This window comes from Staurois parvus, unplaced genomic scaffold (assembly GCF_062004578.1).
Source record: "Staurois parvus isolate SC_StPar_1 unplaced genomic scaffold, SC_StPar_1.0 ptg000275l, whole genome shotgun sequence".
Taxonomy (NCBI): domain Eukaryota; kingdom Metazoa; phylum Chordata; class Amphibia; order Anura; family Ranidae; genus Staurois; species Staurois parvus.
The window spans coordinates 160,295-181,648 of record NW_028318071.1 but is presented as its reverse complement, the minus strand read 5'-3'; the positions used below and the strand labels follow the sequence as shown (position 1 = coordinate 181,648).

Genomic DNA, 21,354 nt, shown 5'->3' with positions numbered 1-21,354 from the left:
GTAATTTCATCTCAGTATAAATACAGCTGTTCTGTGAAGCCTTCAGAGGTTTGATAGAGAACATTAGTGAACAAACAGCATCATGAAGGCCAAGGAACATACAAGACAGGTCAGGGATAAAGTTGTGGAGAAGTTTAAAGCAGGGCTAAGTTATAAAAAAAAAATGTCCCAAGCTTTTAACATCTCAGAGCACTGTTCAATCCATCATCCGAAAATGGATGGTCATCAATTCAAAACATCTAGGGCTCAGCTCCTTCCATCTATATGCGTTATGCCTCAGATTCAGGCTTCCTCAGTAGGCCTACCTATTTTTGGGACTAAAATTTTTTTTTTTTTTATATATATGAGAGATTAATTTGTTGTGCTACACTATATTGTTCCTATAGATTGTAAGCTCCATGAGCAGGGCCCTCCTATTCCTTCTGTATTGAACTGTATTGTAATTGTACTGTCCCCCTTTGTATTGTAAAGCACTGCACAAATTGTTGGCTCTATATAAATGCTGTAAATAGGCTTCCAAATAGCAACTGTCATTAGGCGCATAGAGACCTCTCAGGACATCATCAGAGCATATGGAGGCAGGGCACATTTAAAAGCCACATGGAATACCACAGGACTGCTATTGTACAGTACTCAGCAGCACATTAAGATACTACTCATTAGAGGATATCTTATTTACATTGTTTTGTTTACAATAAATATTTTCCTGGAGTTCAACTTTAAGCCTGAAAGTATCCTAAAATTGATGTAATGTTTACATGCTACAGAATTATCAGTGAATGATAGAAAATAAATGGTGATCCAATAGTAGGTTTGGATAGTAATCATGGTTTGTTACCAAATAGAGATATAAGGCACTTTATTTTATTTTGGGAATGGAAGTAGGATAGTCTATTTTGGTCATTATGCCTTTTAATCTCCTCTTAATTGCATTAATAAAATTCAGCACTGCACTAAAAAACATAATTAAAAAAACTGGAGCATCTTAAGTGGGAAGCATCATAGCTGCTGCAATACAATTAATGTAATCCTTATAAACTAGATATAACTCAATTTTTTTTCTTTTTAAATTATAAAACAAGAAGGACCACTACATTTTTCAACAGTATATGATCTTTTAAATTATATTTTCTTAATAGAGAACATTAAACATTGTGGTAGATTTTTCTTGCCACCGGAAACCTAATTTTAAAAAGGATAAAAAAATATTTTGAATGTATTGGTTCTTAACATGCTGGCACATAAATTAAGCCTGCTGTTTTGTTATATGCCTTTGGCAAATTCTCATTGACAACAGCTGAAATATACGACACAATAACATTTTGACTGTTTTTTTTTTGTGTGTTTGGACATAAGTGAAATTCACTAATGATGATAATTTTATTAATTAGGAAAAAAGTTTGAATGAGCTTACTAATAAATTTAATTTAATTTTTTGCACCATTTCTACGCTTTAGGTATCCCTAGACCAATATCGATCAGAGGATGAGATATACCAACTATCTCTGCAAAGAGAACCAAGGACAAGGTCATCGGTAAGAACACAGTCTCGGGTACATACTTAACATGTGTCAAAGGCCATTAAACTTTGCAGTAATTCTGATATAATTACTACTCCGTATTGCATTGTAGTTAGTAACTGAATTAGTACTATTTGGTAAAGGAAATTTCGCTAATCCAACATCCAAATTTAAGGTTCATTATACATCTGTAAACCCTAACTGAATGAAATTTAGGTTGGTAGAGTGTTCTCCTGTTGGCGTTCTTGCAGCCACTTCCTGTTTGTATGCACATTTTCCAGTAATGCCTGCACAGCATTTCTTGGGCTTCTTGATGATGACTAGTGGACCATGGGTGTGCAATGTGTGTTGAAACAAAACAAATGCCCCTAGTTTCAATGAGAATCTCATGTGACAACTTAGTATCACAATTGGAAGACAGGGCTAAAAGACTTATCACCCTATAACAGTAAGGGTCTGAACAAGGATCCTCGTGAGGATTATTAGGTATAATTTTAATAACAGCTGCAGATTTTAAAATATTGAAAGTTATTGACCTCTGAAAGACCTCTGGCATGATCTGCTCCTAATGAATGACAGCTCCCTAGCTGACGGCTGAGTGTAAACAAAGGCGTGAAATCCATAGACTCTACAATACACTTTTTTTGTTTAGTTTTTTCTTTTCTTTTTTTTTTTTTTTTTTTGCTTGTGTGGGGTCCCCCTTAAAATCTGTTCTAGACTATCATCTGTTGGCACCCTCAAACACATATACACTTGATCTTTTAGTGCTGAATGAGCACTATATTATGTGAATGTGTTTCCAATGTTTCTTGCTATGTTTAAATAAAGAAAAACGTTTTATGCTATGTGGTTATCCTCTCCTCTGTGCCTTTTTTGTTGGGATGTGGCGCTTTTGACAGGAGGAGTGAGTTCAGAGCTGCCTGTGCAGTTTTTATTCAGTGCTCTCTCATTCTTATATCTTCGAGACCCCTGAAAGTTTGAAATGAAATATTGGGCTGCACTTCGTTGTGAAGACTAATTTCTGATTTGACTTATCAATTTTGGGTGGATGGACTCTTTTTGCACTTTATATGAACATGAATGTCAGGTGGGGATGGCACAATGGTTGTCAGGGCGCTGGCTACTGCTGTCTCTCTAACAACCTAAGCAGGATGTTATCACATTTAACAACTGTAGTAATATTGCTGCTAATTGTACTACCTCCTGCTGCAGCCATGGGTTTGGTATTCAATGGAGCATTCAATGGGTGAGCAATCTCCTCATTCAATTTAGCCATTCACTTAACACCAACTGAGCAAAAATCAGACTGAATTAGATTTGGCCCAAACCTGAAGCTCCTTCCTAATCATTAAAGCAAACTTATGTTTGCTATGCAAATGGAAAAAAACAGTTTCCCTTTGGTTCATTGAAGATCACAGCAGAGATCTTGATTCTCTGACCACTGGTCTACAGAGCGGCCTTCAAGAGTAGGACACTAGGCAGAAAACAAAAGCACAGCCCAGTGGTGGCCCCTGATGGTGGCCAAACCACCCATCTGCTGTCAGTCGCAATGTCTCTCCAGCTGGACATGTTCTGGTGAAGACGTGGGCTGTCATGGTGAGGGAACCCCCTGATACAGTAAATAGAAGAGAACAGCCCCCCCCCATCCTCCTTAGGCTAACCTGGAGTGGTCTGACAGCATGTTCTCCTAGGCAGAACCTCTGGTGGGCCATTTGGGGGTGAGCACAGTGGTCATATTATGAATGCGCAAGCCAGCACCAATGTTATGAATGTACAGAACTGTGAATATGCAGGTGAGAGCTGATGGCATAATTTCAGGAGGTTTCCATGTCTAGGGATTCATGGCAACCCTATTACCAGCGGAAAGGCTTTCTGCATGCTGTAAGGCTCCAGCTCTGCTTCACATTCCAGGTGTAGTATATTGTGTCATTCATATATATATATATATATATATATATATATATAATTGAAACCCATACTAGTCATTCTGGGACAGGCCAGTGACCAAACCACTTTACACATCAAAGAACTCTTTGCTATGTTAATTTTATGGAAGGTCACCTTGGTATTTGGGGAATAGCCTGTTTATCATCCTTAAACTTGTAAACAATGTACTCTTTGAAGATAAAGAATGTGATTTGACCATACAAGAAGTATTTATTGATGGTAGACTCCAGGGGGTAATTCATGGGAAATGGTGAAAGGATGACTTGTGTATCTGGTAAAACACTATAGTGACCCTATTTGTTATCTATAGTAATGACAAGAAGTTTTTTTCACATAAGATCAAAAGTGTTGTCAGCCAATCAGAAACCCCTCCAGTAAACTATTTCAAGGGAAGTTATTTTGGCTGGGAGAGGACTTTTCTTCCTGTCATTAATGTGGGACCACCGGTATAGACTAGGTTCTTCCTGTCATTAACCTCCCTGGCGGTATGATTATTTCAGATTTTTGGTGCTGAAAGCGGTACCATTATTTTGCATGGAAATATGTAGTTTTTTTTATTGTAGGCCTGTCATTTTTAGGAATACCTCACTGAAATCTGTCCGAACAAGAGTCTAGTAAACATTTCGGATATGATGAAACTTGAAACACGAAATCACAAATTATAATTTAATAAATAATAATAAAAAATAATATAATACATTTAATTCAATAATATAATCAAACCAAAACCACTGAAATTTGAAATATAGCGCCTAGTTCGCACATCGCTGAGCAAAGTCGCAGAATCGTTTTCAATGTCTGACGAATTTCCCCACAAATCATTATCACTCAATTCTGCAAGTGGTTCTGATTTACTATTGCTGTTCTCTAGCTGGTCTAAGGGCTCGTTCACACTTGGCTGTTTTACCAACGCTTGCCAAATGCCCCTATAGCGTTTGGCAAGCGTTGGTCCGGCGTTTGCGGAGCGTTTTTAACGCTCCGCAAACGCTGCATGCGCGATTTAGCGGCGGTTGCTAGGCGTTTGCCGAGCGTTAATACCGCCCTACAAATGCCTATAATGCAGTTTGAGTGGTGTTACCGCTCCGCAAACACCCCGCTACCACGTCGCAACCGCACCGCAAACGCCGGGCGTTTGCGGAGCGGCACCATAGACGAGAATAGGAGGCTTCAACGCCTCCTGACTTGACCAGAGGCGTCCGTTTTGCCAGTTTCCAGGCAGAAAGAACAGTCAAAATGCAGGCAGATCACAGGACAAAGCAGTAGGGACAAAATGTATGTGAAATGCTTTGAAACCGCAATGTTTTGCTATGTAATATTAGTTTTAAAAAAAAGACATTTTTTAAAACTTTCAAATTTTCTGCCGGTTCCGGCGCCCGTACGTCCCGACGTCACAGGGACAGGAACACGGATGCTGGCATCGGCCGGAGGAGATGCAGGGGACACATCACGGGAGCAAAGGACAAGGTACGTGCTGCAGGGAATCACTGAGGAACGCCGCATGGTAAGCCTGAGTGTAGTTTGGGGTTACCGCTTGTGGTACTGAAATTTTACCCCGAGCTACACTCGGGAATACCGCCAGGGAGATTAATATGGGAGCACAGGTATAGATCATAACTTACATTATTGCATGCATGGAAGCTACCTAGGTGCATATTCTAGATCGGACATATGCTGGACTGTGTAGTATCTCTGTTATGAAGTATCTTAAATGGGACTTTGAGGGTTGTTTGTTCATTGTAACATTTACAAGTATTCAGCTGGATTTCTGTCATCTGTAACAAATATCCTTATCCGAATAAATGCATCTCTGGAAAAGAATAGTTGAAATAGTTGCTGTGAGAAAAGTGCATTTATAAATATGCATCATTGTTCCTCTTCATTAACCTCTTGCCGACCGCGCATAGCCGAATGACGGCTTCACCGCGGCCGGCCAGTTCTGAGTGGACGTCATATGACGTCCTCCCAGAACGCGCTCTCCTGCGCGCCCCAGGGGGCGCGCACCCGGCGATCTCCGTGATCGCTGTGTCCTACGGACACAGCTGATCACGTGATGTGGTGAAAGGCCGATCCCACCGGCCTTTTACCACGTGATCAGCGGTGTCCAATGACACGCTGATCACAGGGAAATGCAAGTGCCGGTTCTCGGCTGCACTTTCCTCACGCTGTCAGATCGTGAGGAAAGTACTGCCGAGAACCGGCAGTTGTCAGAGCGGGGATCGGCACCGATCATCAGGGCACTGATTATCAGTGCCCTGATGATCGGTGCCCAGCAGTGACACCCGCAAGTTCCGCCCAGCAGTGCGCCCACTAGCCCCGCCCACCCGTTCCCAGCAGTGCCCCCACCTGTGCCCATCAGTGCCCCAACCTGTGTTCAGCAGTGCACCCACCTGTGCCACTCTGCAGTGCCACCCACCTGTGTCCAGCAGTGCCACCTACATGTGCCCAGCAGTGCCACCCACCTGTGCCCACCCACCTGTGCCCACCCACCTGTGCCCACCAGTGCCACCCACCTGTGCCCATCCACCAGTGCTGCCCACCAGTGCCACCCACCAGTGCAGCCCAGAAGTGCTGCCAGTCAGTGCCACCAGTCAGTGCCCAGGGGTTGTGCCAGTCAGTGCCGCCAGTCAGTGCCCAGAAGTGATGCCAGTCAGTGCTGTCTATCAGTACCCATCATCAGTGTCACCTATCAGTGCCGCCTATCAGTGCTGCATATCAGTGCCGCCTATCCGTGACCCCTAATTAGTGCTCTATCAGTGCCGCCTATCCGTGCCACCTCATTAGTACTGCCTATCAGTGCCCTTTAGTGCTGCCTATCAGTGCCGCCTATCAGTTCCCATCAGTGCCGCCTCATCAACACAAATCAGTGAAGGAGAAAAAATACCTGTTTGAAAAATTTTATAAAAGAAACAAATAAACTTTTTTTTTTTTAATTTTTTGCAATTTTTTAATTTATTGCGCAAAAAGTAAAGCGCCCAGTGGCGATTAAATACCACCAAAAGAAATCTCTATTTGTGAGAAAAAAATGATCAAAATTTCATATGGGTACAATGTTGCATGACCGCGCAATTGTCAATCAAAGTGCGGCAGCGCTGAAAGCTGAAAATTGGCCTAGTAAGGAAGGGGGTATAAGTGCCTGGTAGGCAAGTGGTTAATATAAGACAACAGATTTGTCTTATGAACTGTTTCTGTGTAGACTTCATAATTGATAAGACAACACCAGGGTGCAATGTGACTGTGGGGACCTTCCTCCTGGTTGTGTGGTCTCCTTGGTACTTTCTGCTGGTTATCCCACATAATTCCCAGAGCACCTAATAGGGCTTGATGTCCTTTTCTGGGAACCTATAGGGATTGATCTTTCCTTTCTGTGATTACTGCAGACCCCACTTTCCTGCATGTCTATAGTTATACCGTTAGCTGCCTTAGATCTCAAGCTTGGTGTACCCTATGGGGCCTGAAAGACTAGTGTTAAGCCTCTCTTTTCACACAAGTTTTAAAGCCCATCTACCTTTTGAGGAGTTCTTTATCAGATGTGGACTGTCCCACTGTTGATCCAGGAGTTCCCATCTTAATAATATACAGGTGAAACTCGAAAAATTAGAATATCGTGCAAAAGTTCATTTATTTCAGTAATGCTACTTAAAAGGTGAAACTAATATATGAGAGAGACTCATTACATGCAAAGCAAGATAGTTCAAGCCGTGATTTGTCACAATTGTGATGATTTATGTCTTACAGCTCATGAAAACCCCAAATCCACAATCTCAGAAAATTTAGAATATTACATGCAATCAATAAAACAAGGATTGTACATAGAACAATATCGGACCTCTGAAAAGTATAAGCATGCATATGTACTCAATACTTGGTTTGGGCCCCTTTTGCAGCAATTACTGCCTCAATGTAGCATGGCATGGAAGCTATCAGCCTGTGGCACTGCTGAGGTGTTATGGAAGACCAGGATGTTTCAATAGCGGCCTTCAGCTCTTCTGCATTGTTCGGTCTCATGTCTCTCATCTTTCTCTTGGCAATGCCCCATAGATTCTCTATGGGGTTCAGGTCAGGCGAGTTTGCTGGCCAATCAAGCACAGTAATCCCACGGTCATTGAACCAGGTTTTGGTGCTTTTGGCAGTGTGGGCAGGTGCCAAGTCCTGCTGGAAAATGAAGTCAGCATCCCCGTAAAGCTCGTCTGCGGAAGGAAGCATGAAGTGCTCCAAAATCTCCTGGTAGATGGCTGCGTTGACCCTGGACATAATGAAGCACAGTGGACCAACACCAGCAGATGACATGGCTCCCCAAATCAACACAGACTGTGGAAACTTCACACTGGACTTCAAGCATCTTGCAGTGTGTGCCTCTCCATTCTTCCTCCATACTCTGGGTCCTTGCTTTCCAAATGAGATGCAAAAGTTGCTCTCATCAGAAAAGAAGACTTTGGACCACTGAGCAACAGACCAGGTCTGTTTTTCTTTAGCCCATGTAAGATGCTTCTGATGTTTGTTGTTCAGGAGTGGCTTGACAAGAGGAATATGACATTTGAAGCCCATATCCACGATCCTTCTGTGTGTGGTGGCTCTGGATGCACTGACTCCCGCCTCAGTCCACTCCTTGTGAAAGTCCCCAACACTTTTGAATGGCCTTTTCCTGACAATCCTCTCCAGGCTGCAGTCATCCCTGCTGCTTGTGCACCTTTTTCTTCCACACTTTTCCCTTCCACATAACTTTCTATTAATGTGCTCTGATACAGCATTTTGGGAACATCCAACTTCTTTTGCAATTACCTTTTGAGGCTTTCCCTGCTTATGGAGGATGTCAATGATGGTTTTCTGCACAACTGTCAGGTCAGCAGTCTTTCCCATGATTGTGATTCCTACTGAACCAGACTGAGAGACCATTTAAAGGCTCAGGAACGCTTTGCAGGTGTTATGGCTTAATTAGCTGATTAGAGTGGGACACTTTGAGCCTAGAATATTGCACTTTTTCACAATATTCTAATTTTCTGAGATTGTGGATTTGGGGTTTTCATGAGCTGTAAGCCATAATCATCACAATTATGACAACTCACAGCTTGAACTATCTTACTTTGCATGTAATGAGTCTATCTCATATATTAGTTTCACCTTTTAAGTTGCATTACTGAAATTAACTTTTGCACGATATTCTAATTTTTTGAGTTTCACATGTATGTCTTATGAGAATTCACCTGTGCATGGATCTGGACTATTGTGGACAGATCCATCCTCCCTCCAAATTGATCCTATAGTGTGATGTACCAGAAGCTTATGTTGGCAACCCTAGAATATTGTGAGAAGGTTATTTATCTCCTGTCTTATGCCATAGGAGCCAACTATCAGTTAATATCAGTCAAAGATTGGGCTGTGGAGGGGGCATGTATAAAGCGTTTGCAAGACATACACTTCAAGGGAATGCCCTTCAAGGGACATTACTTGACACTGTCCTAGCCACCCTTTTTAAGAATGTCATTGGGAAGTGAAATTGCTTTTTCACAACCCTGAGCTCATGAAAGATTGTTTTCATTTAATTTGTCTATAAGGGTTATAGCTAGAGTCCCACTCTGTTTCCTTCCCACTGCATGTCCTTCCACCTGCCCATGTCTCCACACTTCCTAGAAGTTCTCCATGCAGCATTTTCAGATTTTTGGATCTAGGAGATATTGCCCATATTCCTGCGGTTCACTGGTTTAAGTAATATTAGTTCAACTTTCCCTGTTTCCAACTATATGGGAGTATTCACTTCCTCTTGGATCTCCAGGCCCTGAATGTTTCATTTGAGGACAAATTTTCTGCTAGCATCCCCTGGGTCTGTCATAGCCTTTCTTTGACTTTCTGGACTATGGGGACATCTGAAATACATATTTGCATGTTCACATTTTTTTCAGCACATTAAAGCTTACTAAATTTGCCATGGACATCCAGCACTTTTGTTTTGATGGTCATTCCTCCTCATCCTAAGTGTTCTCTTAGGATTGGCTTCCCATGTATCATGTGTGATGATACAATCGGTACAGGTTCCGACTTGCTATGTGCTGCAGACTACAACTCTTGAAAAGGTTTATTGTTATATTGAAATAAAATACAAAAATCCCCCTGCGCTCCACAGAACCTAGTGAGTAAGCTGCTATCACCTATTCTTTTATACCGCAAGATGTGTGAAATCAAATCATATAAGTGGTGAAGCGCTCAACTTATATTTATCTAGTGAATACTCAAATCATATTAATAAAAAATAATTATAAATAATTATAAACTAGTGCAATATCTTCATACACATAACAACTATATCCCTGGTGATATAGTGAAAACTTATATCTTTTAAACTGTGCAAAAGTGAAAAAATACAATAATTAAATAAATAAATAGTGATGCCACGCTGTGAAATTACTGGCAAAAGTGTTCAAAATAATGTCACTCCATGCTGCAAATAGTGCTTTTCGTGTAAATCTTGACGTGACTCCCCTCAATAGCAGAAATGCCCCCTCACCTTCCACATTCGACCCTTGCGGGTCACAGAGCCTTTTTGTATATATCTCTTTCTCTTTGATGTTCTCCACTGCCTCCACCGACCATAATCCACCTCCAGGCAGTAAGTACCTCTCCAATTACTCCCCTCATGCACCGAACTTTGTCAGGTAAACCTCTCCTCCACTGCCACCTCCGACCAAATTCCTCCTCCAGGCAGTAAATATCATCCAATACCCCTCACACAATGGACTCAGGCTCAGAGTGATTCATGTAAAACGATAAAACAAACCTCCATAGTGTAACATCGCTTTATTAGACTGATCCAATATAATAAAATATTGCACTCACATGTCCCCACGATATTACAGGCAGTTTCCCATATGCTATGGGTATATACAGGAGTCCCAAGATGGCGTCCGAACCCGGAACCGGAAGTACGTCACCGCTACGTCGACGCGTTGCGCCACTGTCACGTGGCTTCTTCAGGATATCGTATTGGATAACCGCACTTCCTTTTAACTCCTCTACACAATCTACAAGGGGCGTGTACAATACCTCCATTTTCATGGAGCCCATTATACAAGGACAGCCGCGATCTCCCGCTGATTCCCCTAATTCCAAACTCTAAAAGGGCATAAGGAATTACCCATATATAAAAAACTACATGGGGCATATATATTTTCTCGTGGGACCCCCTGTATATAGGACAATATGCTAATCAATATACACAACACCCCATAAAAACCTTTTATTACACTACATAGGTAAGTATACTAAACCCAAAAAAATCCCATAAGTATAATATTGTAATTGACATAAAACCCAATAAAAAATCTACTCTTAATATTTCCCCTCCCACCTAGACATATGTATATCTAAATATGTGTATATAACAAATAAGCAAATATACACCAAAATATTTTTATAAAAATTATAAAAATATATACATAAAAAATATATAAAAATGTATATACCCATATACATAAAACACCATTACGTAAGTAAATATATTATTGTAATGGATTCCAATTATTTTATATTATAATTAATTTGAAGAAATATTGCAAATATTTAAAAACCATGATCTAAACTACTTCTAAAAAATTCTAAAAACTATAAAAAGGGCTCCTATATAGTACCCATACCACATGTTCACAACAATGGAATCATCTATAATATACAACCTAAACCATATATTGTTACAAATCATCTTAAAAATCATTAATGAAGCAATTGAGATCAAATTCAATGTTTAAGCCTCTAGGTGTCAGCGTTTGCATAAGGAAAATCCATTTGGACTCCGCCTGACTAATTGTTCTCACTTTGTGGCTCCCTCTCCAGTGCTTTTTATAACGTTCTACTCCCCAGAATTTCAAGCCCGAAGGGTCATTAGCATGATGGCTAGCAAAGTGTTTGGAAACATTGTGTTTTGGGTTCCCCTTTAATATATTTTTCACATGTTCTCTTAGTCTCACGCACAAAGCTCGTTTAGTGCGTCCCACATACTGCAAACCGCAGTTGCACTCTAAAACATAAATCACACCTTCAGTTTTACATGTGATAAAATCATTGATCTCAAATAAACGCCCATTACTATTAGCCATAAACTCTTTTTTCTTTTTATTTTGCCCTTTAGTGGCTTTGCAGACACTACATTTTTTACAGGGAAAAAAACCTGTAACATTAAACAAGGTACCCTCTCTATTAACCTTAGGAGGATCTAGTACATTCTTCATAATTTTGTTCCTGAGGGTGGGGGCTCTCCTATAGACAAACTTGGGTTGTTCTGGTAATAAATTACCTAAAATAGGATCCATTTTTAAAATTGGCCAATACTTTTTGAAAACATTTTGGATCTTTTTATATTGCAAATTAAAATCCAATATCACCGCTACCTGATCGGTCTTCTCCTTATCTTCATTTTTTATTTTGTTCCTGATAAGTTTCTTTCTATCCATATTGGCCACCTCAAGTTTATTTTTCTCGAGATCACACACAGCATAACCTTTGGATGCAAACCTTTTTTCCAGAATCATGGCCTGAGTCTTGTAATCTTCTTCATATGTACAATTTCTTTTTAACCTGATGAACTGGCCCTTAGGGATGTTCATTAACCAGGGGGGAAAATGACAACTCTCTATCGGGATGTAACCATTCCGGTCCACATCCTTAAAATGGGTTATAGTGCTAATAATTCCCCCTTTTACTTGAATGTCTAAATCCAAAAATTGAATAGACTGGTTACTACATTTCCATACAAACTTGATGTTCTTATTATTATTATTTAATTGATTCAAAAAATTCATCAATTTACTTTCATCCCCTTTCCATATGATGAACACATCATCTATATATCTTTTATACATTGCCAGTTCAGCTGGTTGGTTTTTATATATCGAATCTTGCTCCCAATGGGCCATGAACAGGTTCGCCACACTTGGGGCGAAACGGGCTCCCATAGCCACACCCCTAATCTGTCTATAAAAAGCCTTGTCATACCAAAAGTAATTGTGGCTCAGACTGAAATCCAAACATTGTACAATAAATTTCCTCTGCGTCCAATTCAGATTACTCAATTCCCTCAGACCCCATCCTGTAGCTTCTAGTGCATCTTCATGATTAATGATGGTATATAGCGAAGATACATCAGCGCTAGCCATTATCAAATTAGAACTCCCTTTTTCTTCCTCCAAAAGTTGAATGAGATGTTTGGTATCTCTCAAAAACGATACCGTATTCTGGACCAATGGCTGTAAAAAAGTATCTATATATTGGCCCAACCTGGCCAATACTGATTGAATACCGTTAACAATTGGCCTCCCCGGTGGGTTAACAGAATTTTTGTGCATTTTCGGAATAGTATAGATCACCGGTATACGGCAACATTCTGGTACCAAAAATCTCCCCTCTTTATTATTCAGTATCTTTTTCTTTTCACCTATTTTTATTAGCTGTTCTAATTCCTTTCTGTATATCCTTGTGGGGTCTTTTGATAATTTCAAATATGTGTCTTCATCATTCAACTGGGCTTGCAATTCACTGCAATAATATTCTTTAGAGAGTACAACGATTCCCCCTCCCTTGTCTGCCGGCCTTATTACTATATCATTCCTTTTCATTAATTTATTAACACCTATTTGGAATCCCTGATTGGCCTTTTTATTTGGAATATGTATATTCTCTAATTCTTTATTCACCATTTTTTTAAAAACTTCCACTTGATTATTGCTGTTAATCTGGGGATTAAAAACCGATTTGTTTCTCAATGTGGTATGGGTAAATTTGTCACAATTCTTAAAAGTACTAACTTTAGCTCCAGTGAGCCCTGCAAAATATTTCTTCAGATTCAATTTCCTTATGTATTTCTGTATGTCTATGTAGGTACTGAACTTGTCCATATTCTTAGGGGGTGCAAATTTGAGACCTTTATCAAGGACCATAATCTCTTCTCTCGAGAGGGATGTCCCACTGATATTAAAAATCCCTTCCCCTATTGGTCTCTTTTCCTTTTGTTTTTTACTTCCTCTGCAGCCCCTTCTCTTCCCGGGCTTTTTTGTTTCCCTGGTACTGGACTCTTCTCCCCTTTGCCCCTCTCTAAAAAATCCCTACTGGGATAATGATTAAGTGGTTCAAATCTATTCTGGGTTGGAACAGGACCCTGATTGTCATACCTAGGTGGATACCAATCTCCATTCCTAGGACTTCTCTCATAATACGGTTGATAATTCATCCCTTGTGGTGGATAATTCATCCCATATTGCGGATAATTGGTCCCCTGTTGCGGATAATAATTCCTAGGTGGTTGGTAATCTGACCTGGATGGATTTGATCTATATGGTTGGTAATAAACCATCCAGGTCAGATTACCAACCACCTAGGAATTATTATCCGCAACAGGGGACCAATTATCCGCAATATGGGATGAATTATCCACCACAAGGGATGAATTATCAACCGTATTATGAGAGAAGTCCTAGGAATGGAGATTGGTATCCACCTAGGTATGACAATCAGGGTCCTGTTCCAACCCAGAATAGATTTGAACCACTTAATCATTATCCCAGTAGGGATTTTTTAGAGAGGGGCAAAGGGGAGAAGAGTCCAGTACCAGGGAAACAAAAAAGCCCGGGAAGAGAAGGGGCTGCAGAGGAAGTAAAAAACAAAAGGAAAAGAGACCAATAGGGGAAGGGATTTTTAATATCAGTGGGACATCCCTCTCGAGAGAAGAGATTATGGTCCTTGATAAAGGTCTCAAATTTGCACCCCCTAAGAATATGGACAAGTTCAGTACCTACATAGACATACAGAAATACATAAGGAAATTGAATCTGAAGAAATATTTTGCAGGGCTCACTGGAGCTAAAGTTAGTACTTTTAAGAATTGTGACAAATTTACCCATACCACATTGAGAAACAAATCGGTTTTTAATCCCCAGATTAACAGCAATAATCAAGTGGAAGTTTTTAAAAAAATGGTGAATAAAGAATTAGAGAATATACATATTCCAAATAAAAAGGCCAATCAGGGATTCCAAATAGGTGTTAATAAATTAATGAAAAGGAATGATATAGTAATAAGGCCGGCAGACAAGGGAGGGGGAATCGTTGTACTCTCTAAAGAATATTATTGCAGTGAATTGCAAGCCCAGTTGAATGATGAAGACACATATTTGAAATTATCAAAAGACCCCACAAGGATATACAGAAAGGAATTAGAACAGCTAATAAAAATAGGTGAAAAGAAAAAGATACTGAATAATAAAGAGGGGAGATTTTTGGTACCAGAATGTTGCCGTATACCGGTGATCTATACTATTCCGAAAATGCACAAAAATTCTGTTAACCCACCGGGGAGGCCAATTGTTAACGGTATTCAATCAGTATTGGCCAGGTTGGGCCAATATATAGATACTTTTTTACAGCCATTGGTCCAGAATACGGTATCGTTTTTGAGAGATACCAAACATCTCATTCAACTTTTGGAGGAAGAAAAAGGGAGTTCTAATTTGATAATGGCTAGCGCTGATGTATCTTCGCTATATACCATCATTAATCATGAAGATGCACTAGAAGCTACAGGATGGGGTCTGAGGGAATTGAGTAATCTGAATTGGACGCAGAGGAAATTTATTGTACAATGTTTGGATTTCAGTCTGAGCCACAATTACTTTTGGTATGACAAGGCTTTTTATAGACAGATTAGGGGTGTGGCTATGGGAGCCCGTTTCGCCCCAAGTGTGGCGAACCTGTTCATGGCCCATTGGGAGCAAGATTCGATATATAAAAACCAACCAGCTGAACTGGCAATGTATAAAAGATATATAGATGATGTGTTCATCATATGGAAAGGGGATGAAAGTAAATTGATGAATTTTTTGAATCAATTAAATAATAATAATAAGAACATCAAGTTTGTATGGAAATGTAGTAACCAGTCTATTCAATTTTTGGATTTAGACATTCAAGTAAAAGGGGGAATTATTAGCACTATAACCCATTTTAAGGATGTGGACCGGAATGGTTACATCCCGATAGAGAGTTGTCATTTTCCCCCCTGGTTAATGAACATCCCTAAGGGCCAGTTCATCAGGTTAAAAAGAAATTGTACATATGAAGAAGATTACAAGACTCAGGCCATGATTCTGGAAAAAAGGTTTGCATCCAAAGGTTATGCTGTGTGTGATCTCGAGAAAAATAAACTTGAGGTGGCCAATATGGATAGAAAGAAACTTATCAGGAACAAAATAAAAAATGAAGATAAGGAGAAGACCGATCAGGTAGCGGTGATATTGGATTTTAATTTGCAATATAAAAAGATCCAAAATGTTTTCAAAAAGTATTGGCCAATTTTAAAAATGGATCCTATTTTAGGTAATTTATTACCAGAACAACCCAAGTTTGTCTATAGGAGAGCCCCCACCCTCAGGAACAAAATTATGAAGAATGTACTAGATCCTCCTAAGGTTAATAGAGAGGGTACCTTGTTTAATGTTACAGGTTTTTTTCCCTGTAAAAAATGTAGTGTCTGCAAAGCCACTAAAGGGCAAAATAAAAAGAAAAAAGAGTTTATGGCTAATAGTAATGGGCGTTTATTTGAGATCAATGATTTTATCACATGTAAAACTGAAGGTGTGATTTATGTTTTAGAGTGCAACTGCGGTTTGCAGTATGTGGGACGCACTAAACGAGCTTTGTGCGTGAGACTAAGAGAACATGTGAAAAATATATTAAAGGGGAACCCAAAACACAATGTTTCCAAACACTTTGCTAGCCATCATGCTAATGACCCTTCGGGCTTGAAATTCTGGGGAGTAGAACGTTATAAAAAGCACTGGAGAGGGAGCCACAAAGTGAGAACAATTAGTCAGGCGGAGTCCAAATGGATTTTCCTTATGCAAACGCTGACACCTAGAGGCTTAAACATTGAATTTGATCTCAATTGCTTCATTAATGATTTTTAAGATGATTTGTAACAATATATGGTTTAGGTTGTATATTATAGATGATTCCATTGTTGTGAACATGTGGTATGGGTACTATATAGGAGCCCTTTTTATAGTTTTTAGAATTTTTTAGAAGTAGTTTAGATCATGGTTTTTAAATATTTGCAATATTTCTTCAAATTAATTATAATATAAAATAATTGGAATCCATTACAATAATATATTTACTTACGTAATGGTGTTTTATGTATATGGGTATATACATTTTTATATATTTTTTATGTATATATTTTTATAATTTTTATAAAAATATTTTGGTGTATATTTGCTTATTTGTTATATACACATATTTAGATATACATATGTCTAGGTGGGAGGGGAAATATTAAGAGTAGATTTTTTATTGGGTTTTATGTCAATTACAATATTATACTTATGGGATTTTTTTGGGTTTAGTATACTTACCTATGTAGTGTAATAAAAGGTTTTTATGGGGTGTTGTGTATATTGATTAGCATATTGTCCTATATACAGGGGGTCCCACGAGAAAATATATATGCCCCATGTAGTTTTTTATATATGGGTAATTCCTTATGCCCTTTTAGAGTTTGGAATTAGGGGAATCAGCGGGAGATCGCGGCTGTCCTTGTATAATGGGCTCCATGAAAATGGAGGTATTGTACACGCCCCTTGTAGATTGTGTAGAGGAGTTAAAAGGAAGTGCGGTTATCCAATACGATATCCTGAAGAAGCCACGTGACAGTGGCGCAACGCGTCGACGTAGCGGTGACGTACTTCCGGTTCCGGGTTCGGACGCCATCTTGGGACTCCTGTATATACCCATAGCATATGGGAAACTGCCTGTAATATCGTGGGGACATGTGAGTGCAATATTTTATTATATTGGATCAGTCTAATAAAGCGATGTTACACTATGGAGGTTTGTTTTATCGTTTTACATGAATCACTCTGAGCCTGAGTCCATTGTGTGAGGGGTATTGGATGATATTTACTGCCTGGAGGAGGAATTTGGTCGGAGGTGGCAGTGGAGGAGAGGTTTACCTGACAAAGTTCGGTGCATGAGGGGAGTAATTGGAGAGGTACTTACTGCCTGGAGGTGGATTATGGTCGGTGGAGGCAGTGGAGAACATCAAAGAGAAAGAGATATATACAAAAAGGCTCTGTGACCCGCAAGGGTCGAATGTGGAAGGTGAGGGGGCATTTCTGCTATTGAGGGGAGTCACGTCAAGATTTACACGAAAAGCACTATTTGCAGCATGGAGTGACATTATTTTGAACACTTTTGCCAGTAATTTCACAGCGTGGCATCACTATTTATTTATTTAATTATTGTATTTTTTCACTTTTGCACAGTTTAAAAGATATAAGTTTTCACTATATCACCAGGGATATAGTTGTTATGTGTATGAAGATATTGCACTAGTTTATAATTATTTATAATTATTTTTTATTAATATGATTTGAGTATTCACTAGATAAATATAAGTTGAGCGCTTCACCACTTATATGATTTTATTGTTATATTGAACCTTCAGAATTCAGCACCGATTTAGACTCATCACAAAAAGTCTTTGATTTGTTCGATATGTAGTTTGAGCCCAAGTGTTCTTTCCTCAGGTGAAACATAAACTTCCAGTCTCAGATGATGTGATCCAGGAGCTGTGAATACTCTGTACCTGATTATTCTTCTTTGACACTCACTTGCAAGGTTGCCTTTTTTGCTACCATCACTTCTGTGAGATGTTTACTGAGCTAGTGGCCGTGTCCTGGAAAACACCCTTCTGGTCCCAATCAGGAATGAAGAGTGTTGACACCCAGTCTTCTTTCTTTCTACTGGGATTTGGCTTTTTGCTTCATCCATGATATTGTTGCAATTTCTCTGTCCAGCTTCAGTGCCTAAAAAATAATTTTCCTCTTCTCTGCCTAGAGGTAGTTTGTGTTGTGCAGGTTCCTCAGAGTTTCTACTTCCATTCATAAGTCTAAATCCATGTCTGTATGACATCCACCCAGCATGGTGAATGTCCTGCCTGGTTGTCATTTGTCTATAGGCTGGGCGTGAACTGGTTAATGCTTGTATAATAAAAAACAAGGTTTTTTTTTTTTTATAGTCCTATGGAGTGGTACCCTAAAAGTCCTAGTAGTTATTCTTGTAAGGGATTTTTGTTTTTTATTTTTCAGTGTCATGTATTAGAGGATGCGGTACCAGTAAAACCTCTGGAACAAGTTGAGATTTCCTAGTGCAGTCTAATTCCCAGTTTTCTTTAGTATATTTTTACTTTTGTTTGATCTGTGTCACACATTGCCAATTTTGCACTGTAAACAAGTTTATATGTTGTAATTTATGAAATAGTTGTGGAAGTGGATTATGTATGTTTATTATTTTAAGCACATTTTTCATCAATTGACAGCAAAATTTATGATTTGATCAGAGATTTTTTTATTGTTACACTTTTTTTTAAATGTTACTAAACAGGTAGTGCTGGACTAATTTTAGTTACTATATTATCTAAATGTGAAGTGAAACACTTTGCAGTGTCAGTTTGCTTACATAATTATCACATCAGGTTGAACAGGTTTGTATTTGGTTAGTTTGACTAAGGCCTGTTTGAACTGGAATCATACTTACCTTTATGGGTTTTTCTTAAGCCTCATTGCTGAACTCTTTTTTTTTTTTTTTTTTTTTTTTTTTTTTCATGTGGAACTTTTTTTCTTTTAATATTTACATGAGAAGTAGGTTATAATCTTTCTATGATTCATATTGAGATGTGGTGACCTTTAATGTTTTTGGTTGTTTTTTGTGCTGTATTCATTCCATATATAGCATGTAATTGTCCAATTTCCTTTTATTTTAGACTGCAGCCAAAAATACCTTTCTAAACTAACCATCTGATTTTTGTTTTTTACTCTGCCATCACACTACTTTTATCCAGTCCTGTGTTTGGCTTATGTTTCTTTCTCTCTCAGTGCTGTGAACAGAGACATGGCATCCTCTGCATATCCTAAACTAGACATTTGTTAGAATCTCCTAAGCAGGGCAAATTAGAGACCTTTACTTAAATATCTCAGTAGTGGAACTACTACTGCAGTAAAGTGCTAGCATTCAAGTGGATATCAGGGATGCAGTATTTTATAAAACACATAGGGTGCATGCACACTAGGCGGCTGAAAAAAATGCCAGAACGTCTGGCAGAAAAAGCAGCATAAAAAATTCTCATAGTGGCTCATACAAGAATTTGATTATTTTTGGACATTTGTTTTTATAAGCATTTTTCCCCAAAACATTCCCCTCTGCTCATTTTTCACTATAACCAATCTACGCTTGAAAACGCATAAAGCTCCTAAATGCTGTGTTTATGCACGTTTTTTGCATCAAACTTTTTTCTGCTTGAAAGCTCTCCTCAAAAAGGAGTTCTTAAATAAGCCATTTCACATGGCAGCCATTTTGAGAATTGTTAGCTGGTACAGGCTCATTTCCATAAATGCTGTATGAAATATAGCTTTTAGATGCAACGCCCTGTTGTAAGGCCCACCCCAGACCTAGGGATGGGGTTCTCCTGACACACCGATAGGAGCTGACCTGCCTCCTGAAACTCAGACCTCTGTCTCTAGGCTTGTGGAAGGGTCCTCTGACCCTTTAACCACCTCCCGCCCACCATATAAGGAAATGATGGGCAGGCGGTGGTTCTCTAGTTTTGTAAGGATGTCATATGATGCCCTCCTACTTTAACTGCGCATTCGCGCCAATCGGTGGTGCGGTGTGTCCTTGGGACACAGCGGATCACCGGTCACTGTAAAGAGCCGATGACGTCAGCTCTGTCATGTGATCAGCTGTGTCCAATCACAGCTGATCACATGGAAATAGGAAATGTTGGTTATCAGCAATCCTTTCCTCATACTGACAGCATTAATTGGCATTCCTCAGAGGGGACATCTACACTGATCATCAGGGCACCGATCAGTGCCCTGATGATCAGTGTAGCCTCATCAGTGCCACCTGTCAGTGCCCATCAGTGCCACTTGTCAGTGCCACATACCAGTGCCCATCAATGCTGCCTATCAGTGCAGCATATCAGTGCTATAAATGAGTGCTGCCTTTCAGTGCTCATCAGTGATGCCTGCCAATGCTCATCAGTGCCACCTATCAGTGCCCATCACTGCAGCCTCATTTGCGCACATCAGTGAAGGAGAAAAATAACTTACAGAATTTTATAACAGAAAAAGCAAAAAATAAAAAACCCCAGTGGTGATTAAATACCACCAAAAGAAAGCTCAATCTGTCTAAAAAAAAAATGATAAAAATTTTGTTTGGGTACAGTGTTGTATGACCACGCAATTTGTAATTTTAAGTCCGACAGCGCTGAAAGCTGAAAATTGGCCTGGGCAGGAAGGGGATAAAAGTTCCCAGTAGACAAGTGGTTAATGAGACCTTCCCTCTCCACCCCCACTGGGAGTGGTCTCCAACTGAGAGCCCTGAGCTATTTTTAGACCTGAGTATATTAGGACACCTCACACCTGTGTATTTCAGATTGCAGGTGTCTAGCAAAACCTGGACACAGGATTGAATGTTCTGATCCAGAACTGAAGAATCCAGAGAAAACCCATTCCATACCTCCCAACAGTCCTGGATTGGATAGGATTTTCACCTTTGTCCCACGGTCCTGGTGTACAGGGGCTTTGTCCTACATTACTCTGTCTATTCTTTATATGCTAACTTCCAGCCGAGCAGGACCTGTGAACATCTAGCACAGCCAGAGATTGGTGGGAAAGCCAACGGGGCTTGCAGGTGCAATGAGAGAAAGCATGCAGCTGTCAACTCCAACCTGTGATGTCAGGAATGGGCAGGGCTAATAGGCATTTCAGGGGCTCTGCCCCCCTTTGTCAAGCAAGCACTGCATAGACAAACAGCTGGCATTTATACACTGCTGGCCAGGAAAGACAGTGAA

The 21,354-nt window shown here is 39.7% G+C and overlaps 1 protein-coding gene across 2 annotated transcripts in view; it reads left to right on the top strand.

Moving 5' to 3' along the window:
- The window catches only part of RASGRP2 (RAS guanyl releasing protein 2), an 890,649-nt gene that overhangs the window by 733,737 nt on the left and 135,558 nt on the right, over window positions 1-21,354 (top strand). For both annotated transcript variants that reach the window (XM_089681654.1, XM_089681653.1), the window contains one exon: window positions 1,458-1,535. In XM_089681654.1, coding sequence (XP_089537780.1) covers window positions 1,458-1,535 — 78 coding nt within the window. The remainder of the gene's footprint in view (window positions 1-1,457; window positions 1,536-21,354) is intronic.